The sequence below is a fragment of the Macrobrachium rosenbergii genome, chromosome 20 (genome assembly GCF_040412425.1).
Source record: "Macrobrachium rosenbergii isolate ZJJX-2024 chromosome 20, ASM4041242v1, whole genome shotgun sequence".
NCBI lineage: Eukaryota > Metazoa > Arthropoda > Malacostraca > Decapoda > Palaemonidae > Macrobrachium > Macrobrachium rosenbergii.
In genome coordinates this window covers 5695001-5718191 of record NC_089760.1, presented here as the reverse complement: position 1 = coordinate 5718191, position 23191 = coordinate 5695001, and the positions used below count along the sequence as shown (strand labels likewise).

The following is a 23191-nucleotide window of genomic DNA, read 5'->3' as shown; positions in this document are numbered from 1 at the left end:
CGTAGTTGTTTTAGTAGTATGGAGCTTAGTCTCTGAAACGGCTCACCGATGGTGAGCGTCTTTCCAAGCTGGGCTATTTTGATCTACAAAGCTTCTTTCTTCGGCTTACAGGTCCTTAATTGAGGTTTACCTAGATCTCCACAACCTATAAATTACTTTTTCCTTGATTTATGTCTTTGTTACTATCTAACTGACATAATAATAGTTTCTTAAGAACTACTACACTTGGTTTCTCCGTTAGGTCGCATTGGTCATCATCACCATTTCTATCACCATCCTTGATTATCTTTAGAAGGCACCCCTTTTGCCTTTATGTTGAATCATAATTATTTTTTTTATTAAATATGTATTTGGTTTTAAAACTGACTCTTTTTCCCATTTTTCAGTTCTTGAAGCAATTTACTGAGTACTCAGTACCAAGCGTTCAACTTTTTTTCTGCTCTGTTCGTTGCATCTAGGATGTCTTTATCTATATTTTCACAGACTCGTGCGCCCATTTATGCTCTCAGCTGTGCAAAAGTTGTTTCTTTAGTCTCGTCTTTTCATTCGTTATCGATATGTAGATCAAAACATATCTTACGTGAAACTGATTTTTATGTAGATGGCCAACAATTTAGATTTTTGACAATTTGGCCATGAAGCCAAGCACTGGAGCACTTTCAGTCATTCATTTCTTAAGAAAATGAAAAGGAGTCTGAGTGGCTGGACAGCAAGATGGAAGAAATGAAGTGGGAATGGAGATAAAGTGAAAGGCTTATTGAACATTGTTGGCTATCCTTCTCAAGGTCAGTGCACATCACGTGGTGCACTGTAGGCATTACTAAAGGTGGTTTGCAGCGTCCTTCGGCCCATATATATATATATATATATATATATATATATATATATATATATATATATATATATATATATATATATATATATATATATATATATATATATATATATATATATATGTACATATACAGTATATGTATAATATATATACTATATATTATACATATACAGTATATGTATAATATATATACTATATATATATCTTTTGTTCCTGCAAGGATGGCTCTAGAACAGAGATTCTCAGCTGGTGGTCCATGGTGACATTCTGGGTGGTCCACAGGACATTCACTATATTAGATAATAAACTAGAGAATGGTAGATATATTTTAAAAGTTATTCACCAAAATGCAATGAGAACAATCTTATCCAGATAAATAAATGACCATTCATATTTTTTGTATTATTCTTTAAAAAAAAATGTACTGACAATCTACAGGTTGTATTTCTTGTGTGAGAAATATATTTCAATCCAAAATACTTATTGTCTATACTTTATTTATCGTTACTAAAAGGAGAATTGGTCCATGATATGTTTTTTACTTGGCTGTCGGTCCATGACCTGAAACGAGTTGAGAACCACTGCTCTTAGAAGACATCACCCTTCCAATTATCAGAAAGACTTTTTGCACAATGTTGCCAGCCTCTAGTTTTTCTTTAGTCTGTCTACAGTCTACTGCAATTGATTAGCCACTGGTTACATAATTCACTGATTAGGTCTCCGTAGGGGGCTAGTTCCGTTAGTGTACCTCATGTGGTGCACTGTAGGCTTTACTTACGGTTCTATGTAGCGTACCTTCGGCCCCTAGCTGCAACCCCTTTCGTTCCTTTCACTGTACCTCCGTTCACATTCTCTTTCTTCCTTTTTACTTTCCACCCTCTTCTAACAATTGATTCATAATGCAACTGCGAGGTTTTCCTCCTGTTACACCTTTCAAACCTTTTTCCGTTTCAGGGCTGCATGACCTCATACGTCCCATTGCTTGACCTTTGGCCTAAATTCTGTATTCAGTTCAATTCACTGATTAGGTGAATAGAGGAACATAATAGGATATTTATGTCTTAAGCTTTTTGACCCACTAAGTAATCGAACCCAGGAATCTTTGTTTATCTTCACTCTCCAATGAGGATAACTTCAACTCAGAGGGAATCACGTAAAACAAATATTCCTATAATAACCTGGATTCTAAACTACCTTTTTGGGTTATCACTAAGCTGAATGATCTCACCAGTGAGTACCGTTCAGAGTGTCAAAGGATTTTTCTTATTTCTGAAATTTTAAGAATCAATGTACTTTGTACATAAACATGAAGACTATAAATTAATTTTCAGTATGTTTGATTGTTATTACTGTATTAATGTTATAACTATTACTCTTAATTTTCATTGTTTTACAACTACCCAAATAACAAGGATTTTACAGAAAGGAATGTATATAGCTGAAATACTGCTCAAGTTAAGATTTCACTTATTTTTTGAGTAGGATGAATCTTATAACGGATTAACCAAAGAAGAAGTTCTGATAAGAGGAAAACATGAATAAAGAATGAATGGTTGTGGTTCATGCGGCGTCGCACTAAGCGTTGTTCTGCTGCCTGTATTTTTTCGTCGGAGATATCCGTTACCCACAAACCATCGAATAACAGGATATCAACGAGAGCAATCCAAACATGTTTGTGAGTGATTGACGTAATATACCACATAGATCTGGCTGCACGCTTGATAGAATAAATACATAACGACTTGAAGTACCATCATAAATCGTATCGTTGTTATTTTGATAGGCCCCGGGGATGAGAGGCGGGGAGGAGGGGAGAGCGGGGAACAGCCTGCACTGAGAATTGCACGAAGCATTCGTCGAGTTTCTTTGCAACTTCTCCATCCGGCCTCTCAAGATTTCTTTGGTCTATCACCAGTTCGATGCTATTGCTTTCAAGTTTAGCTTTTTATTTTTTTAGTTTTAAGTCATGAATTGAAATGAGACTGAAATCCCATTAAATTGCTTTAAAATATTACTACTACTACTACTACTAATAATAATAATAGGATTAAATTGTCTTTTGACACATGTAACTTGTTTGTATGTTGGCAATCACATAGATTTTACGTCTGCTTTGGAATTAGTGAGTAAAGTTTGATTACTATCCTGGACCCATTAAAGCATAACAAAGACATCGAGTTTTACCTTGTTTCATCAACATTTCTCACAGACACAAATCTTTCTCCCACTCTTCTTTCTGTCTGTGTCTATCTATGGTTTTTCACCATACAACTTTTATTTACCTTTGCTGATACCCATTTAAAGCTGTTTGACGCGATCCACAGACCTTTCACATGTGAACTATGTACTGCACCACTCAGCCACGGCGCTAACTTCGGCTGATTAGACTTTCCGAAGGTGGGCGGCGGGGATGCTGCCACGTCCATACCCCATGTATATATATATATATATATATATATATATATATATATATATACAGTATATATATATATATATATATATATATATAGATATATATATATATATATATATATATATATATATATATATATATATAATCTTGTAATAAGACGAAAGTATTAGCATCTCATAGTTTCACCCTTTCCTTCATGGCTGTAACTTTGTCCGTATAATCATCAAGTTTTACCTTTTGCAATTTAAAATTATATATGTATATATATATATATATATATATATATATATATATATATATATATATATATATATATATATATATATATATATATATATATATATATATATATATATATACATATGCAATTATACGTATATATGTATGTATGTTGGTAATACTACCTACGAGGTGAACTCTTAGACTGTATAAAAAAATATGTTGCTAATGTAGTATCATAACTAGAGATCTTTTTTTTTTTTGTCTGACAACTAGCTTGTAAATTTACAACAGGATGTAGCCTTATGCTTTTATTCTGTTTTTCTTTAGCCTATAGCAAACTCCCGAGGAGACTAATAATATTTAAGCTGATTCTAAAGAGTTCTCTCTGAGGAAAGAAAATCACAATTACGCCAATCAAAACACTATAAAGACTTATTACGAATGAATCCTCTCGAAGCAGCTTATCATTACTATTGTGCCGCATATAACGAGACCACTGAGTCATCATATGGTTTGTCTAAAGTTGCTCCTTCGTGAGAAGTAAAATTCGGGTCAAGGTCAGTGCAGTCCTCCGCTACCATAGGATGCATCGTTTCTTTTATTATAAATCGCGTTGTTCTGCAACAGTAGTGTCAGCTATGGGACTTCTGGTATTAGTTTCATTAAAACCCCCTTCTTACTGTTCTTGGGCAAAGGTTTAGAAACTAGGTAGACTGATTTTGTGACATATTCCTTCATCTACAACTTGAACTGACTTGTTACCTCCCTCATTCGGCCCTAACGAGAAACAAGCAAAATATTTCCAAGTTGATAAAGGCGTTAGCCCTGTTGTCGCACAAGTAAGCGACAGTAATTACGTAATGATTCATCATACTTGTGTTTCAACAAAGCAATAGACTTATCACGATTTAAGGAAATTTCAAGGCACAAAAATGTAAAGGCAACTTGACCAGGTCCATGGATATGAGTAATCCCTCCAAAAATTTTATTCCGCCTTTTGAAATGAGGGACTATTGTTTCTCTGTGATGATAGGATTTTTTTTAGACTTTAGGTAGTATTTAAAACAATAAAAGTTAATACTCTACAAGTTCAGTATACGATAGGTTAACCCTTCAGGAATGCTTCAGGAGCTGAAGACTGCTTCAAAGGATCCTGGAGTCGTGAAGACGTCTTCAAGAATTCCCAGAAACCTTCTCTCGTCGTCGGGAGAATATATATATATATATATATATATATATATATATATATATATATATATATATATATATATATATATATATATATATATATATATTCGACGACGAGAGAAAAGGATACGATGATAATTTTTAGCTAAATTTATATCTTTTCTTTTTCTAAATATTGATATTTTCGTGGCAATAAAGCTTTCAAGAAAATTTCATAATTATCATCTGCTGCGAAAAAGAATCATTGTCGCCTGGTAACGCAATATCTTCGTGTTTTCCCTGAAGAAATTTTAGAATCCTTCCGTCTACAGCTCCTGAATGGACGAGAGAAATGCCAATCGCGCATGCGTATACCGCCATAACTCAGTAGGTGTACTGACTCCAAGGCCTCCGGCCCTCCAGTTGCCATGTCCGGGATCCTCCAAGTCGTCTTAAAGCCTTCTTAAAGCTTTCACAGACAGCATGTGAGCAAAGAAGGCAAAGAGCATGATTAAAATGGACTGGATGACGAAGCAGATCGGCTAAAAGAGATTTTCCAGAGGGAAAGGTGCATCAGGAGGATGGCAGATAACTTCAGTCTACAATTGTTTACTGATGAAAATATGGACTACTTCGCAGAGCAGTATGGAGTCGAGGTTCCTGCTTTCTGCCATTGTGGATCTATACAGAAGCTCTACAGTTGTACTGTCGCTTAAGGACGCAAGTTCTTCTTTCTGAATAAGGAAGGAAATAATCAAGAAGAGAGGAAGGCAGTGGCATGGAGGAACTGAAGAATTTATACGAAATAAAAGGTAGAGAACTTTAGGCGTTTTCTAAGTTGATTGACAGGAGATTTTGGATGATCAAAATTACCACTTGGAGCATTTCTTTGTTCGAAATAATAGAAGGAAAGGAATAAGGAAAAGAGGACATCGGCGTGGAGGTAAACTGAAGAATGTTGAAGATGAAAAAAGGAGAGAACTTGAGGTGTTAGAAGCTGCCTGAAAGATTTTAGATTCCCTGAATTACCTTTTGGAGAAGCAAGATAAAGTCGAAGGGATGATCAGTATCATCAGTAAGAACTCTAAGTAATGGTTAACGCGATGTTAAAATGATCTAATACCTTCTGGATTTTCCTTGAAGACATTTTGGAATCCTTCAGTCTCTGGCTCCTGGAAGGACGAGAGAAATGCCATTTGCACATGCGCCGAACTCCAAAGTCTACAGGAACAATCTCTGAGATGCTTCAAATTGTCTTGAAGCCTTCAGAGAGAGCAAGTGTCATATTTGAAAAGCTGGTTAAGAGAAAGAAAAGAGTATGGTGAAGGGACTTGGATATCAACGCAGATTGTTTAAAAGGAGAAGATAAAGAACCTAAAACAGAACATCCTGAAGAAAACTGAATCACGACAATGGAAATAGAAATCCAGAATAGGACAAGAAAAAAAGAAGGCCCTCCTCAGGATGGAGTCCAAAAGCTGCCTACGCAAGTCGTCCTCTAAAGACGAAGGTGAGGCCCAAAAGCCCCCAAGGATCGTCAGTCTCTTGAGGGCAGCCTTGAAGGGAAGGGACCGACCCAGAGGCTGCTTTCTCGGAGGAAGGCAGGTATCCTGCTAGGCTGGGAAAGCGGGCCTGGAGAGGGCCCAAGAACTTCAAGGATGAGGCCCAAAAGCCAAAAAGCCCCCATGGATCGCCAGTCTCTTGATGGCAGCCTTGAAGGGAAGGGTCCGACCCAGAGGCTGCTTTCTCGGAGGAAGGCAGGTATCCTGCCAGGCTGGGGAAGCGGGCCTGGAGAGGGCCCAAGAACTTCAAGGATGAGGCCCAAAAGCCAAAAAGCCCCCATGGATCGCCAGTCTCTTGATGGCAGCCTTGAAGGGAAGGGTCCGACCCAGAGGCTGCTTTCTCGGAGGAAGGCAGGTATCCTGCTAGGCTGGGAAAGCAGGCCTGGAGAGGGCCCAAGAACTTCAAGGATGAGGCCCAAAAGCCAAAAAGCCCCCATGGATCACCAGTCTCTTGAGGGCAGCCTTGAAGGGAAGGGTCTGACCCAGAGGCTGCTTTCTCGGAGGAAGGCAGGTATCCTGCTAGGCTGGGAAAGCAGGCCTGGAGAGGGCCCAAGAACTTCAAGGATGAGGCCCAAAAGCCCCAAGGATTGCCAGTCTATTGAGGGCAGCCTTGAAGGGAAGGGTCCGACCCAGAGGCTGCTTTCTCGGAGGAAGGCAGGTATCCTGCTAGGCTGGGAAAGCGGGCCTGGAGAGGGCCCAAGAACTTCAAGGATGAGGCCCAAAAGCCAAAAAGCCCCCATGGATCGCCAGTCTCTTGAGGGCAGCCTTGATGGGAAGGGTCCGACCCAGAGGCTGCTTCCTCGGAGGAAGGCAGGTATCCTGCTAGGCTGGGAAAGCAGGCCTGGAGAGGGCCCAAGAACTTCAAGGATGAGGCCCAAAAGGCCCCAAGGATCGCCAGTCTCTTGAGGGTAGCCTTGAAGGGATGGGTCCGACTCAGAGGCTGCTTTCTCGGAGGAAGGCAAGTATCCTGTCCTGCCAGGCTGGGGAAGTGGGCCTGGAGAGGGCCGAAGAACCTCAAGGATGGAGCCCAAAAGCCCCCAAGGCTCGCCAGTCTCTGGAGGGCAGCCTTGAAGGGAAGGGTCCGACCAAGAGGCTGCTTCCTTGGAGGAAGGCAGGAATCCTGTCCTGCCAGGCTGGGGAAGTGGGCCTGGAGAGGGCCCAAGCACCTCAAGGATGGGGCCCAAAAGGCCCCAAGGCTCGCCAGGCTCCTGAGGGAAGTCTTAGAGGGAAGGACGCGACCCAGAGGCTGCTTCCTCGGAGGAAGGCAGTTATCCTGCCAAGCTGGGGAAGCGGGCCTGGAGAGGGCCCAAGCACCTCAGAGATGGGGCCCAAAAGCCCCCAAGGCCTGCCAGTCTCTTGGGGGAAGCCTTGAAAGGAAGGGTCCGACCTAGAGGCTGCTTCCTCGGAGGAAGGCAGGATCCTGCTAGGCTGAAGGAGTGGGACTGGAGAGGGCCCAAGCACCTTAAGGATGGAGCCCAAAAGCCCCCAAGGATCACCACTCTCTTGAGGGCAACCTTGAAGGGAAGGGTCTGACCCAGAGACTGCTTTCTCGGAGGAAGGCAGGTATCCTGCTAGGCTGGGAAAGCAGGTCTGGAGAGGGCCCAAGAACTTCAAGGATGAGGCCCAAAAGCCCCCAAGGATCGCCACTCTCTTGAGGGCAGCCTTGAAGGGAAGGGTCCGACCCAGAGGCTGCTTCCTCAGAGGAAGGCAGGTATCCTGCCAGGCTGGGGAAGTGGGCCTGGAGAGGGTCTAAGCGCCTCAAGAATGGGGGCCAAAAGCCCCCAAGGATCGCCAGTCTCTTGAGGGCAGCCTTGAAGGGAAGGGTCCGACCAAGAGGATGCTTCCTGGAGGAAGGCAGGTATCCTGCCAAGCTGGGGAAGTGGGTCTGGAGAGGGCCCAAAAGGCCCCAAGGGTCGCCAGTCTCTTGAGGGAAGCCTTGAAGGGAAGGGCCCAACCCAGAGGCTACTTCCTCGGAGGAAGGCAGGTATCCTGCTAGGCTGGGGAAGTGGGCCTGGAGAGGGCCCAAGCACCTCAAGGATTGGGCCCAAAAGGCCCTAAGGCTCGCCAGTCTCTTGAGGGAAGCCTTGAAGGGAAGTGTCCGACCCAGAGGCTGCTTCCTCGGAGGAAGGCAGGTATCCTGTTAGGCTGGGGAAGTGGGCCTGGGGAGGGCCAAAGAACTTCAAGGATGAGGCCCAAAGGCCCCAAAGCTCGCCACTCTCTTGAGAGCAGCCTTGAAGGGAAGGGTCTGACCCAGAGGCTGCTTACTCGGAGGTAGGCAGGTATCCTGCCAGGCTGGGGAAGCGGGCCTGGTGAGGGCCAAAGGCTCCTTAGGGAGGCCAGTTCTTTGAGGGCTCCCTTGAAGTGGAGTGTCCTCTCCAGAAGAGGATGCAGGATTCCTTGGAGGATCTGATAAGAATATCATTGCAGCTTGATTTCCCATTAATAGACTGCTCTTTATTACTCTTTTTGTGTTTTCCAGATGATTAAGATATTTTTTCTATTTCTTTATTGTAATCTGCATCACTTAGTTTGTATCAAAATTCTCCCGTGCCAAGAATTCATTCAGGGAAAAGTGTATTTCGTATTATTGCCATCAGTCTCAGTGTAGCACTTTGCGCTGGTTCAGTGCCCCAACCTTGGGAACTTCAGAAATCGTTTCTTCTCAGAATTCATTGATGAAGAGGGTAATTATCGTCTTTCCTGGGATCTCGGAGAGGATATTTTGAAGTCCGAGGAGGAAGCTGGTTCTCTTTAAAATTTATAACGTATCGTCAATTTATTTTTACCATTTTATCAATTTCTTGGAAATTTTGTTTTTTATTCCCTTGAGGCCACATTGTCTATTAATGGCGATGATGACCATAGGTACTGCAACGCTGATTTGTATGAGGTCAATGAAACACCAGAAGAGAAGTGCTTAAGACGAAGGACCCAGTTCACGACTGGCAGCCGCGTTTTAACAGGGAGCCCTTCAAGTGCCCTCCTGCCCCGCGCAGCATATGACATGCCTCTCGCTAGTATATATATATATATATATATATATATATATATATATATATATATATATATATATATATATATATATATATATATATATATATATATATATATAGTCTACTGGTCACGTTCACTGGGAAACTATATCTTTTTCATTAACCACATGACCTCTTGATTTCTCCATTTCCTGACAATTAATAGATACGGTTACCACTGGAAGCCTTGAAACTGTATGGCAAGTGAATGCTGTTCTTCCTTCCCTGGTGGGATTCGCATCTACGCCCGTTGCAAGGGTGAGGTTGCCCCTTGTGAGAGAGAGAGAGAGAGAGAGAGAGAGGTAGGTTGGTAATGAAAACGAACCTCAAGAAAAACGTATTTAAACTTAGGTATGCCAAAGCACTCAAGTGAGTTGGCATTCTATGATTATAATTTCCTACCATTGAAAGTAAATGGCTGTATATTTCAATTTCAAAGTAAAATTCGAGATTAGCAACCCTCAATTTTTACCCACTGTGAAAAAAAGATTAGTTGGAGACAGTATAGTACAGCATCTTATTTGATAAAAAATAAGCACTTAGATTTCATTGTAAGAATAATATGTTCAACAGACGAACGATAAGCGCAGACCACAGACACAAATTTGTTCCCCACGCCAGACTAGTTAATACCCAGTCATCGCAAATTCCATGGGCCGTTGGTTTCCATTATTCTCAAGATGTTGCACAATACTATGGGAAAATTTGATTGCATGACTTGCATCAATAATATTTAAAAAGAATCACAAATTTGCCTGTGGGAAATTATCTCAGAGCTGACAGACAAACATGTTACTATGATATACAATTACGCAACGATATATGAAAGATATAGACGCAAATTTTGAAATCAAGAGATGTGATTCCACTTCCAAAAGACTCTGCTTTGTTGCATAGTCACGAGGGAATTCATAACTTTCTCTGACCTTTGAAGGACAAAAAATGTTCAAGATATAGAAGAATCACTTTCTTTGGTTTATGAAGTAACAGGGGTCCCATTTGCAATAAATCGTTCACAGGAGCCTCAGATCATCTCCTGAGATGTAGGAAATTCACACTGAAGTACCATTCCCTCGATATCATTTATTATTCTTAACATAATCATCTAAACTACTGGAAGACTTATAGCCATTAACCTCTTTGAAAACTAAGTGAGCATCGTTCCGTAGCAATTACAGGTACCTGACTAAAGAAATCCTATTTTAAGTGGTACGAAAACAAGACGCTTGCTTTTATAACTACCTGACAAAAGTACCATTTGATTGTGATGTAAAAATAAGACGGTAAGTGTTCACACTAAACAGATACTTTTGATTGATCCGCTTTGAAAAGCACAGATTTCAACAATATATCATTACATTTCACCTCGGGGAGACTCAGTACTTTAAACTGGATTTTACTCTGAACTCAGCACTTCGCGTCGATTCCGATCACTTGAATAGTTCCTTGGTGCAGGTTCCATGATGCATCTGACCCTGGGTTACCTTCAGCTACTTTTCTTGCCGCAAGTTTTGTTGGTGTATCCTGAAAAAGTCCACGTAGACGTTTGGTGAGAATTTTCATATTTTGTTTTAATGTAGGTTAAGTCATATGACTTGGCCTACATTAAAAAGTATACGGTGAGGTGTTTAAGTATATAACTGGTTTTTCAGATGATAACATGTATACTGTTTCAGATGGAAAGAAGATGATGCGTGTAAAGTGGGCTCAATTAATCAACAAATTATTTTGAACTCAGATCTGTTTACAAGAGAACAAACAGTACTGTTGAAGGCAATTGACAGCATAAAAATAAAACAAAAGGCTGGTTTAATTTCAGATGATTGGAAAGGAGAAGAGTAATTCTATCAAGGAAAATAAAAGGGATGTGAGTATGGACAATCGTACAAACTTTGCGCAAAACAAACTAATTTAAGATGACTAGATAATTATGCGCACAGGAAAGGTGTAAAACAAATTTTTCTACCTCGATAAGATGACTAGTCAGTAAGCGAGGAAAGGTGTAAGGTAGATTTTTCTGGCAGAAAACATATTGGTGACTCGAAAACAAAGAATTTAAATTGAGAATCAGGAACGCTGGTAAATTCTATTACAACAAAAGTGAAAATGACAGATAACAGTTTGAAAGATTAGACTGTCCACTTTTCTTAGGATTGGCTTAGCTTGTGCATAATCCTAGGTAAAAGAGTAAGCAACAAACGAAAAAGAGAGAAAAACAACCCAAAACTCACTACGCTCATTAATTCTTTTAGTAGGAATAAGGTCTATGGTTATGTACTCATGAGAACCTACCACTTAGCTTGGGGATGAAGGTTCGAAGTCCTTCAAGTATAATACGCGTTCTCCTTGTTTTTCCTGCGGAGAGATGAAACCAGGTTAGGAAACAGATGAAATTAAAACTTTCTTTTTGTACAATCTGTAAAAGGTCATTTTTTTTTTTTTGCGCAGATACAAACACTGTCTTGTCATTCCTTGAGCTCCTTGGTAATTGACTTTTTAAGACCGTGCTGAGAAAACAAACAGTTTTATTTCTAAAAGGGTCGAGAGGGTGTGTGCAGCATAGGCAGTGCTTGAAAACGGTGTTGGTGAGAAATTCTTGGTGGTAATTAATTCCTTTCCAATACACGGGAAGAGACAAAAGACTTGGGAAACAAGATCAGCCATAGATGGAGAGGAAGGGACAGACGAAAGCTGATGATGAGTGTAGCCATCAAGAAGAGTAAGAAAATGAAGAAAAAGAGAAGAGATCATCAGATCTAAAAAGTTACGGACCGTTCTGAACTGAAAGTCTCGGATGATAACAATAAGGTCTACAGTGCATTACTCAGAATGTTCGTGTCGTGATGTTCAAGTTTTACTTTATTTCTTGAAAATTCCGTTCCTATGGAAGAGATATCAGCTAAAATTCAAATAATTCCTTTACCAATGAAGTAGTTTAAGTTACTCCTTCGGTCAACAAGTATAAACGTTACAATGGGAAAATGTTTCAATTATCTACGAAGGAAAGCCAATTGACTTTTGCCGAGAGGACGGATAAACAGCAATTAATTAGAACAGAATTTGTTACGTGAATATAAAGACAGGAAAATATAAGTAATATCAATATAAACGAAGAAAAATTTTCTATGTTTTGGTTTCACAGGGTCCTTTGAATGTTAGTAGACAGTTGTATCCTTACGTAATTAATAAAAGTGAAGTAAAATGTCTTGGAGAGCAAATTGATAGGGTATTGCAATAACATGGAAATTTTTTGATCATATTCATTGCTTCCTTGAAAAGTGCGGCAGTTTTTCTAAGATGAGGCAAAATCATAGAACCTACAACATTCAGCAAAAGGAGAAAATAAGTACAAGACATACGAGATTGAAAATCAGGCACTTGGTACTCTGTTTTCCCACAAAAGTACATAACCAACATAACAACTATCTATCTATCTACACACACACACACACACACACACACACACACACATATATATATATATATATATATATATATATATATATATATATATATATATATATATATATATATATATATAACAACGAATATAAAGATCTGATGAAAGCATATCTTGGTCTAGGCAAATAACTCTATAGGAAACGTCAGGTTCAACTACCAAGGTTTCTATTCAACCCACAGTTTTCCGACATTTCTTTTCTACCTACAAATTTTAGAAGTTCCTCTTCATGTAAAGGTACTGAAGAAATACTTTTTGGAAATAACAATAGAACGATCAGTATTAACATCAGTACGACTTTGCAGTCCTACAAAATAAAAAGAGTGTTTTTCAAATTTTCCTAGAAAAAAAATGTTCAGATTCTCAGTCACAACGTGCAGAACGTTTTCTATGAAGATTATTTCAGAAAGCAAATAAATTCCACTGTGAGGTTATCTTACTTCTTTTCTTTATCAACTTCTCCTCTTCATTCTTTGCTAAGTCCAGCGCGGTTTTACCTGTTGAAAGAGTTTCTAATCAGAGAAAGCAGCAATTCATGGTTTCTATATTCAATGAACGCAGCAATATCAGTCCGTATACAGTTTACTTGGGCTAACATGGAAGATAAAGTTGATATTTACCGTTCATGTCTCTGACCCTGTCGTCGGGGCAGGACTTGAGAAGTTCTGTAAGGGTACCTGTTTGTGCTCCCTTGGCGCAGAAATGCAGAGGGGTCCGTCCTGCAAAAGTTTTTCAGTTAAAAACAGGATGACACCAAGAAATACAGTGGAAAATATCCCGACCTCTTGATTTCAAAATTCAAGGGTTTTGTGGGTCATTTCAAATTATATATCACAATTGATAAATGTGTATTGTTCGTTATGTATTAGACTTCAAACTAGGTTTTGAAACACTCATAATTATCTCCCCTTTATGGGATTTATCATCAACCTTTTCTCTGTTGTCCTTGTTTTAAATGGTGTTATGACACATTCATCTTCCAGTGCTATCAGTCTTTATGTGGCATTTTGTCATAGACTTGGCTTGTTTTTCAGTTCTTCCCTTAGGTTTCAGAGGATGACCCAGACTTTTTAAAATCAAAGGGTCGGACGAACTGCCCTTCACGGGCTGTTCTGTGAGCAAGAGTTGATACTGGCTTAATGCCAGCTTAATATCAAGTAACTGCGAATCGCCCGATTCATGCAACAAGAGCAGTGAAGAATGAAAGAGAATTGCTATCCATGGAGCACAATTGTGCTTGCTTGAGGAAGGTAAAGGACAAAGACAGATGATATTTATGAGGCGAATTTGAATTTGTTGTTTTCATTTTTTCGAACACAGGGTTCCAATTCCCCGCCTAAAGATGGAGGTCGTGTAGTCAAGCAACTGCTTAGTGGTCCCTACCAAACTAGACTGTGAAAAGTTAAATCAAGAGACACACAATATTACCTTCAACGTTCAGGGCGCTCACGTTTGCTTTTTTTTCTACGAGTTTCTTAAGGATGGGGACGTAGCCGTAATAGGCTGCTCGGTGGAGCGCGCCCGTTTCTGGAAAAACAATAAACAAAACTCAAACATGAGAATTACACGTGGTAAGTGATTTTCACTGAGCCACAAAATAATCTCGGGTTGTAGATTATAGATTCTTCCATTCACCTCCGGTTATAGTTGCCAGAAGGCTTCCACATAGTTGTGTAAGTCTGGAAATATAGGGAATTTTACCTGAAATATGAATGATCTGCGTATATATAATGGGATTTAATTTCCAAGGAAACTAAAATCAAGAGTGAATGGCATAATGCATAAAAAGCTAGTCGGCTATTTAACAAAAGAAGAAGTTCTTCAGTTTTTCATCTTCATTAAAAGTGAATTATCGTGCTTTTTGTTACAGGCAAAACTTCCGTTAATTACAGAAGTACAACTCGAGCGAAAATATACGTTTTATTCTGAGTGGGGGATTTGTTTTGAAGTTGAGCTGACAATCCAGTTATCTTTTTCTGGACCATATTCGTTACGGTATTGATAAATGATACATATGAATGTTTATATAAACTTAGAAAACTATCCAGCTTTTGGACTGCTTGTAATAAATTGAGCACAGGATACAAGAACTGGTAAAGAGTAGTTTTTATTATTCAAAAAGATCATTCAAGTTTTGTTGTTGCAACTGGTCGCCATTGTTAGCCTGTTTTCGGGTTTGATAGCCGTAGGTATTAGTTCAAAAGGAGGATAACAATAAACCTTTAATTTGCAAGATGGATTTCAAGCCTTACTCAAATTATCAACGATGTTAGGATCAGCGGAGGCTCCCAACAAGATGTTGACAATTGTCTCCCGATCCCAGGCAGTTGCCGCAATCAGAGCAGTTTCACCTGTCAATAAAAAAAAAGAGATGAAACGAGACAAGGCAGTATTAAGTCGCTGGATGAACGTAGCATCTGTCACATCTGATATTTCAGAACTTTCAAGACGTGCGTTTGCAAAGTTAAGAATAAAAATCCGCCACTCATTTACCGTTTAAGGTTTGATAGTTGACGTCTGCCTTCGCTTTCAGGAGAAGATTGACCATCACTACATTCCCCATTTTGGCGGCAAAGTAGAGCGGGAAAAATCCTGAGAAGACCGCGAGAATGAATGGGAATGGAAACAAAAGGCGTTAAACAATCTCATGTGGAAAGAGCAGAATGTATTTAAACAAGCAGTGGGGTTAGTGGATTCAGAATTTTTATAGAACAATTAAATGAAAAGGTTGAGAGCAAAAGGAAAAGTAGAATGAGATATACATAAATAAATAGGCAGTTATTAACAGACAGAGATAGAAAGTGGATCCATACATGTATCGAGTAAAACGAAAATAACAGAGGAAGTAGAAGTTTTAATCATGAAAATAAAGTTTGTGATAATAAAGTCTGTGCTAGAACACATAATGTATGTGGAAAAGTATAATGTGTGTGTGTGTGTGTGTGTGTACGACTGATCCTGAAATATTTTTAAAAGACGGAGTCGTTATAGGAAAACTCAGATTAACGAAAGATGTCGGTATAATCTGTGGATAAGGAAAGAGACTGTGAACAGAAGGTGGCTTAATGAACGTTTGACGACAATACTGTTAACTAATTATACTGTAGGGTGAAAGAGTTTGAAAGTTTGAAAAAGGAAAAAATGAAAGCGAGGGTTAATAAGAATAAGCTTATGCGAGTAAACGAACGCCAGAAAGCAGGAATGAATGCCGATATTGAGCTGGAAGAATGGAGGCGATTGACTTAAACAGGCATTTAGGATTTTGGACAAATGATGGTAAGATGAAAAGGGAAGTGACTCATAGAAGGAATGAGGCTAAGGAACGTAGAATGTGAATGGAAGAGAAAGGCGGGAACGATATGATAATTAATTTGCATGGTGTATGTGGAGTAATATGGACTGAATTGTCGAGAAAAGCAAAAATAAAATGATGCAAAAGGACAGCACATGTAGATGAAGAGGCGAATTAGAATGTTCTGAGATTGTTTGCTCCTGCAGAATAAATGGAGGACGATAGCTTGGTGGAAAGGTTGCAGGAATCGGAAGTCTTGCGAAGGAAGGAAAATAGCTCATTAACATTTGATTTGATAGCAGCTTTATGAGACAATTTCTGATACTTTTCCTAAAAGATATCTTTTGCACATCGCATGATGCCCTCCTTGTCTCATATATGAGGTGTTTTACCATCTTGATTTATCATGCCAGCTTGAAGATACGTGTTTTTGTAACCATATAATGTAATATGATTCTCACTACCAACCTCTGTTTTGAAATATTTTACATATGCAAAGTCATGTATAATCATTAATGTTTCCGTATATCTGCATTGTCTGAGAACAATGTATATATCTTTTAAATGCCCATGCTTATATCCCACCTCTAGTTTCGGACTTGGTATTCGGATCTGCTTTTTTGTCCAGGAGAAGTTTGACAATTTCAGTGCTTCCATCCTCCGCAGCTAGCAAGATGGGGGTGAGACCTGTAGGAAACATGTATGCGTGAAAAGACAATAGATATAATTCTATGATACTGTTGAACTGATACGCGGCGCGTTTCGTCTAATTTAGTCGTATAAGACATCGAAGGGACGCCAGTTTTAGTGACCATAAATCACCCAAAATCCATCTTTGACGAAGATGCAGTCTTTATGACTTCCTAGACCTATAAACTGGTTCGCATGATGACGACTTCTTAACTCCTAAAAAATTTTGTGTTTTTGTTTTTCATATAGCCCTGAAAGCCTTGAAGTGCGTACTGAAAGAACTTTTTAGCTATGATTAGCTTAGCTGCTATCTTAATCATTGACTATGATTAGCTTAGCTGCTATCTTGATCATTAACTATGGTCTGTTTAGATGATATCTTAATAAGTAGCTTAAATGACATCGTAATAATTAGCTATGATTAGCTTAGCTGCTATCTTAATCATCAGCTATGATCAGTTTAGCTTATATCTTAATAATTAGCCTAGATGATATCTTAATAATTAGCTGTAATTAGCCTATCTGATATCTTAATCATTAGCTACGATTAGCTTAGATGAAATCTTAACAATTAGCTATGATTAGCTTAGATGCTATCTTAATCATTAGCTACGATTAGCTTAGCTGATATCTTAATCATTAGCTATGATCAGCTTAGCTGCTATCTTAATCATTAGCTACGATTAGCTTAGCTGCTATCTTAATCATCATCTACGATTAGCTTAGCTGCTATCCTAATCATTATCTATGATTAGCTTAGCTTACATCTCAGTATAATGACATACGAATAAATCATTACTTGCTGCCACCAGGAAGCGGTCTAGCCTCATTCCTGGGAATTTCCACGCTCTACATCTATGCTAGTCCTAGTTCAATAACTTTCGCTCATTATTCGGGAATATTTAACAATAATAACATTTCCTTCCCATAAGTGAAGCTCATCTCAACTATCTATTTACGATTAGAATCATTGTATCCATGACATTCTCTAATTTCATGTAGTCTTTCTCATCTCACTAGTCACATAATTGCCCTTGTTAATAAGTTTTCAGTCACTCTGCCTGGGTCCGTTCGTCGAAAATGCACAACGATATCTGTTTGCCATTTGACTGCGCCTCCTTTAATTTAACAAGATTCACGCTAATAGTTTAAAATATATGTTTTGAATATACATAAAAATATTTAATAAAAAACACGCACACTATATATATATATATATATATATATATATATATATATATATATATATGTATATATGTATATATATGTATATATATACATGTATATATACATGTATATATATGCGCGTGTTGTGTGTGTATGTGTGTGTGTATAAACATACCTGTTTTTAATGACTCGGCATTAGGATTCGCACCTTTGTCCAAGAGAGCTTTCACTATGGAAGAAAATCCCTTTTCTGTTGCTATTAGGATCGGTGTGTAACCTGTAAAATATATATTAATTTATACAATATATATACATATATATATGTATAAATAAATATATATATATATATATATATATATATATATATATATATTATGTATACATGTGTATATGTATATATATATATATATACTAAAAATGTTATCATACAATTCATTGAGGATAAAGTACACGATCCTTCATTCATTTAGCAATATAATGACATGAGGTAACAGTTAACAGATGAAAACTTGCCATTGTAAATTGCCGCATCCACATTGGCTCCTCGCCCGAGAAGCATGTCAACGACCTCCTTGTTGCCGTGCTCTGCCATGTGATATAGCGCGGTGTAACCTGTAGTAAAGACTCGTCTTGTTAAAATCTTTGACCAGTAGTTTCTCTGTTATTTGATATCATGACTCTTCCTTCCACTCAGTCGTCCTCTAACTTTGCTTTCCTCTATATTTGCCGCTTGCACGCTTGAAAGGACTCTTGTTTCCTAAAGGACAAAGCAGGGTACTAGGCCTAGACTTCACTTCAACGCGGTTCCGAAGGGAGCGTGAGAACAACTGAAAGTTGTAATGCGCAATGAATACTTATGTCTTTCACCATCATCAGTTTTTCTTCAAATATCATTCAGAAGGGTAGCTATGCTATTGCACTTTGCTAGTCAAGCTTGAAGGAAGATGGAAAAGAAGGGGTCAGGGGAAAAAGAGATAAGCAGGGGGAGAATTCCAGAGGCTGACAGAAGAGGATAAGAAATATTCACTAAATCAACTCATCAGACAATACCTGATCTTCTCAGAGAAAACGTGGGTGATGGTGATCGATGAGAAAATCTTATGGGGAGGAGAAATAAAGGAGGAGCCCCAAAATAAAAGCAATAGTTGAAATAAGGATGCATAAACCAACATCAATTTGAGAAACATGGCTATTTCTGCGTATTATTCACGACGATTCTTGCTTTCCCGGACGGTCTTTAATGGGTTTATACGTGCGACGCCATCATTATTGTTTAGCCAGCAGGTTGATAATTTTCTCAAGGTCGTACTGTGTCCCACAGTTAGTTAACTGATGAGCTTTGTAGTAAAAGCTTAAAGAATCTCATGGTCTGCTTTCCAGTTACATGAGAATGACCTTTAAAACTTGGCTGAATTGAAGGAGAAATCTCAGAATAAAATCTTAATCACTGACAAACGAACCATTGAACTGTTCTGAGTAATTCGCCGAGCATAGTTTATTGTACAGTTGTGGATCCCTTACTGAAAGATAATATTCTCCAACTGAGGTAGGATTATAATTTTGTTTTGTAAATAGGCGAGAATGGTTAATCCTGTCTTATTTGGACCCACTGTTGTTTGTTATCCAAGAGGTTTGAAATCCAAATGGTTGAGCCCCGGCTATTTTGGATAAGCGTAAAGGATGTCGTACTTCAGACCACTCGAAACCTTCCCTTAACCAATACAGATAACTAAATTCTAGCTTCACAAACCCGCAGCGTTTTATCAGTGGTTTAAGAACCATGATGGAATCAACATCCGTGCGTACTTGAGATCACGAGGCATTGTTTCACGTTGTGCAAAGTGCGTGTTTTGTTCTGGGAGTTTCTAGGGATAATATGAGCCTCTCATTTCATCTTTTTTTTTTTTAATTGAGCAGATAACTTATATTATGTAAAACTTCTGCATTTAAACAGTATCGATGCCAATTTCGTTAAAGCTATTATTGCCAGTTTCATCTTGCTTTCACATTACAATGAAGAATCAATCATATTAAGAATTTCAACTTAATATTCATACAGTCCTTTGATCTTTCTTTTATTTTCAGGTGGAATAAACCCACAGAACGCAAATGGGTCACTTCTTTGTGCCGGTTAAGAAATCTAACCCGGGTTCGTATGAGAAGCATAGAGGAAGGACGCCTTTCTGCGGTATATTGCTCCTGTTTCCCCTCTCCTCTGGATCCTCAGTTCTCCCAGAGTGCAATTCGTCCTCAGACAGCTGAAGGAACTTAACTGAACTCAGTTCGTTAACTCTGTCATCTCCGGATTCAAAAACCTTGTGTTTACTCGTAAGTTGCAGATTTCTGTATAGTGTTTAATGTGTAGCCTAAGTTCTACAGGCAAAATTTTTTGAGCATCTGCCTCACACGATCGCCTTTATTTCGCGCTACTGTGCAGTTAAGATGAAGGCTTAGAGTATACTCCGACAGGCCAATGAAGAATTAGAGGAATTCATTTCTGGTGACAGAAATTCATTTCTCGTCATAATTTGGTTCGGATTCCACTATAAGCTGTAGGTCCCGTTGCTAGGTAACCAGTTGGTTCTTAGCCACGTAAAATAAATCTAATCCTTCGGGCCAGCCCTAGGAGAGCTATTAATCAGCTCAGTGGTCTGGTTAAACTAAGATATCCTTAACTTTTTCTCTATCGATAATGAGTCCTTATGCCCAACCTTCACGCTGCTTGTGAAGTTGCCTTTCATGCTACATGCTTGTTCAAGCCAATATTCGATTGTTATTTCATTTTATGGAATTTTTTTGTGAGACACCTGAAATTTTTTCACTAGTGGTTTCGATTAGCACATTTGTTCCTACTTGGTGGTCATTACAGAGAAGAAATTGCAATGCTGTAATTGCTTACTAATTTTATTTTTATTTTCCATTTACATTTTTGTCGGTTTCTCATATTCATTTCAGATTTCCCGATATAGGTCTAATAATTTCATACCTGTTACTGCTGACGGCTGAACGTCCTCTCTTTCTCCCTCAATGTTGCGTTCCTCAGGAGTCTGCTCTCTCACCTAATTGTTTTCTTCTCTTTTCTTATCCACGACTGTGTTGAGGATTAAACTCCCACGTTTTATCCTTACTGGCTTCTCAACCATCTTCTGTTGATCACACTGAATTACGAAGTGCCTTATTACTATCTAGGCCCATTTAATTTCACTTCTAATATCTATCTGCGCTTTGAGCGCTCACGTTGATTGTAACTTGCTTTGGAATGACCTTGTTATTCAGATTGCTAAATAAGTTATCAAAAGTTTTATGTTGGGCACATTTGTTTTTGTTTGGTGTACCGCGCTCTCATTGGAGGTGCTTCTTCTTATGTCTTCCTCCCATTGGCGTCGCTCCGGGCCCGGCCACTCCCCGTCAGATGCTCCCCCCCCACCCTGCTGCTCCCACCAAGTTGAAATTCCCCTTGTAGCTAAACAAACTTTAACCCTCTGGTGGTCAAAAGCAGAACTATAGTTACAGGCTTTTAATACAAATGACATGTTTGTTCATGATATTTTGATCCAACTTATTGTTATCAATTTATGTATGATGTGACTGAAATTGTAGTTACGGTTTTGAATAGGTGCAATGCAATTTGCTACTGCTACTTAGAGTCAATTTCCATGGAGGAGATGAGGAGGGAATGGGATAGGTTGAAATTTTGAAGAGATTTTGGAGGGTCATAAGTCTTTTGTGTTATTGATGATATGCACTATTTTGATATATTTACATGACAAAGATATTATGCTATAGTTGAAAATTAAAATTTGATGATAGAAATTAGGCTAGTACTGGATATAAGGTTGTGAGGAAGTTTACATTACAGTATCTGATACATTTGCATATAGTAAGAGTTGAAAGTTTATTGAAAATTGAGCTCTATAATTTCAAATACAGGTTTACTAATTACTAATATTATTATTTTCCTTCATTCGCATGGATAGATATACATTCGAGAATAGTCTATTTTACTAATCACAGAATTGGCACATTAGCTTTGTGTAATTTTATTCGGCGCCCCCCTAAAAATCTTGGTCCCACCTACGCCACTGCTTCCTCCTCATTTGATCAGTGATGCCCCTCTCACCTCACCTCTCTATCCTCTCTGCTGCAAGTTCTCTATCTCATTCTTTTCTACAGGAAGTCTTTTGGTCACTGCTCCGTTAAGTTCAAGGGAGAACTCATACTCTCCGTCGGCTTACAACAGCCCGTCAGGCCACCACATAATATCACTCACTGCTCTTTCGTGTTCATCGTACGACAGTGTTGGGAATTCACCTCCTGCTTCTGTCTTTCGTGACTCCTATAACCTTCCACCCTTTAAGAGGCGGTCTACATTTTTCCCGTCGATTAATTTCCCCCTTCTTCCTTCCTTTTTATTCTTTTCTTCGGGACCGGGCTATAAAAGTCATTAGGTTGCGCGCCCTCCCCTCTCCAAATGACTCGGAAATTTTCTTCATTCAAATAACATTTGAATGTTGAATACAAAACGGGATGTTTTTCGCTCTGAATTTCGGCAAAAACAAACAAACAAACAAAAAACAGTATGAACGATTCGGTTGACAAGTATTGACATATTGTAAGTTCGTGTTAGAAATAAAAATGAAAGATTTAGCGTAAAGGTTTAATTTCTCACAAAGGAATTTTCTGTGACCAAACAGGACCAACTTACCAGAAGCGCTGGCACGAGAGACGGTGGACCCCTCAGCTACCAGGAAGTTGACCATTGCTGTATCGTTGTTGTAGGCTGCCCAAAGCAATCCCGTGTATCCTTTCTGAAGACCTGCAAATGATGAAAAGCCATTTATGTTTCGGTGGGTGCCACTTTCTTGGATATCGTTACCTCCCATGACATGTGAGACAGAATGGAGGATTTGTCAGAACTATGACAAATCTTGGGAAAAAATTTACAGTTTCTACTCCACACGTTTCTTTGGCTCATGAAAGCTCTGTCCAAAAAGAGCTACGATAGTTTTTTGTCTACTTCTACTGCAACCACTTTCGTTAATATAATATTCTACCACTGCTACTACTATGGCTATTACTGCTATAGTTAATGTAACTAAAAAAAAACACACACACAGAGTAGTCAACGGCTTAGGTGGTATACAGAAAAAATTTCTTTAATTCTTCTTTACTTGTCAGCCTTGAGAAATCAGCTGATAGACTATAGTTCAGAGATGAAACACACATACAACAAAATAGTCTATACAACATACACATACAACAAAATAGTCTATACAACATATATATACAACAAAATAGTCTACACAACATACACATACAACAAAATAGTCTATAATGAAAAATAAACTTAT

General features: G+C 38.8%; 1 protein-coding gene across 4 annotated transcripts in view; it reads right to left on the bottom strand.

The window, feature by feature from the left end:
- Positions 1-10299: 10299 nt before the first annotated feature.
- LOC136849017 (ankyrin repeat domain-containing protein 29-like) overlaps positions 10300-23191 on the bottom strand; it is a 44379-nt gene continuing 31487 nt past the window's right edge. For 3 of the 4 annotated variants that reach the window (XM_067121867.1, XM_067121869.1, XM_067121868.1), the window contains 11 exons: positions 22546-22656; positions 18354-18452; positions 18016-18117; positions 16569-16670; positions 15185-15283; positions 14944-15042; positions 14120-14218; positions 13312-13410; positions 13132-13188; positions 11524-11586; positions 10300-10755 (listed from right to left, as the gene is read on the bottom strand). In XM_067121867.1, the coding sequence (XP_066977968.1) occupies positions 10718-10755; positions 11524-11586; positions 13132-13188; positions 13312-13410; positions 14120-14218; positions 14944-15042; positions 15185-15283; positions 16569-16670; positions 18016-18117; positions 18354-18452; positions 22546-22656 (968 nt within the window). In that variant the 3' untranslated portion in view covers positions 10300-10717. The remainder of the gene's footprint in view (positions 10756-11523; positions 11587-13131; positions 13189-13311; positions 13411-14119; positions 14219-14943; positions 15043-15184; positions 15284-16568; positions 16671-18015; positions 18118-18353; positions 18453-22545; positions 22657-23191) is intronic. The other variant, XM_067121870.1, reaches the window with a different exon arrangement.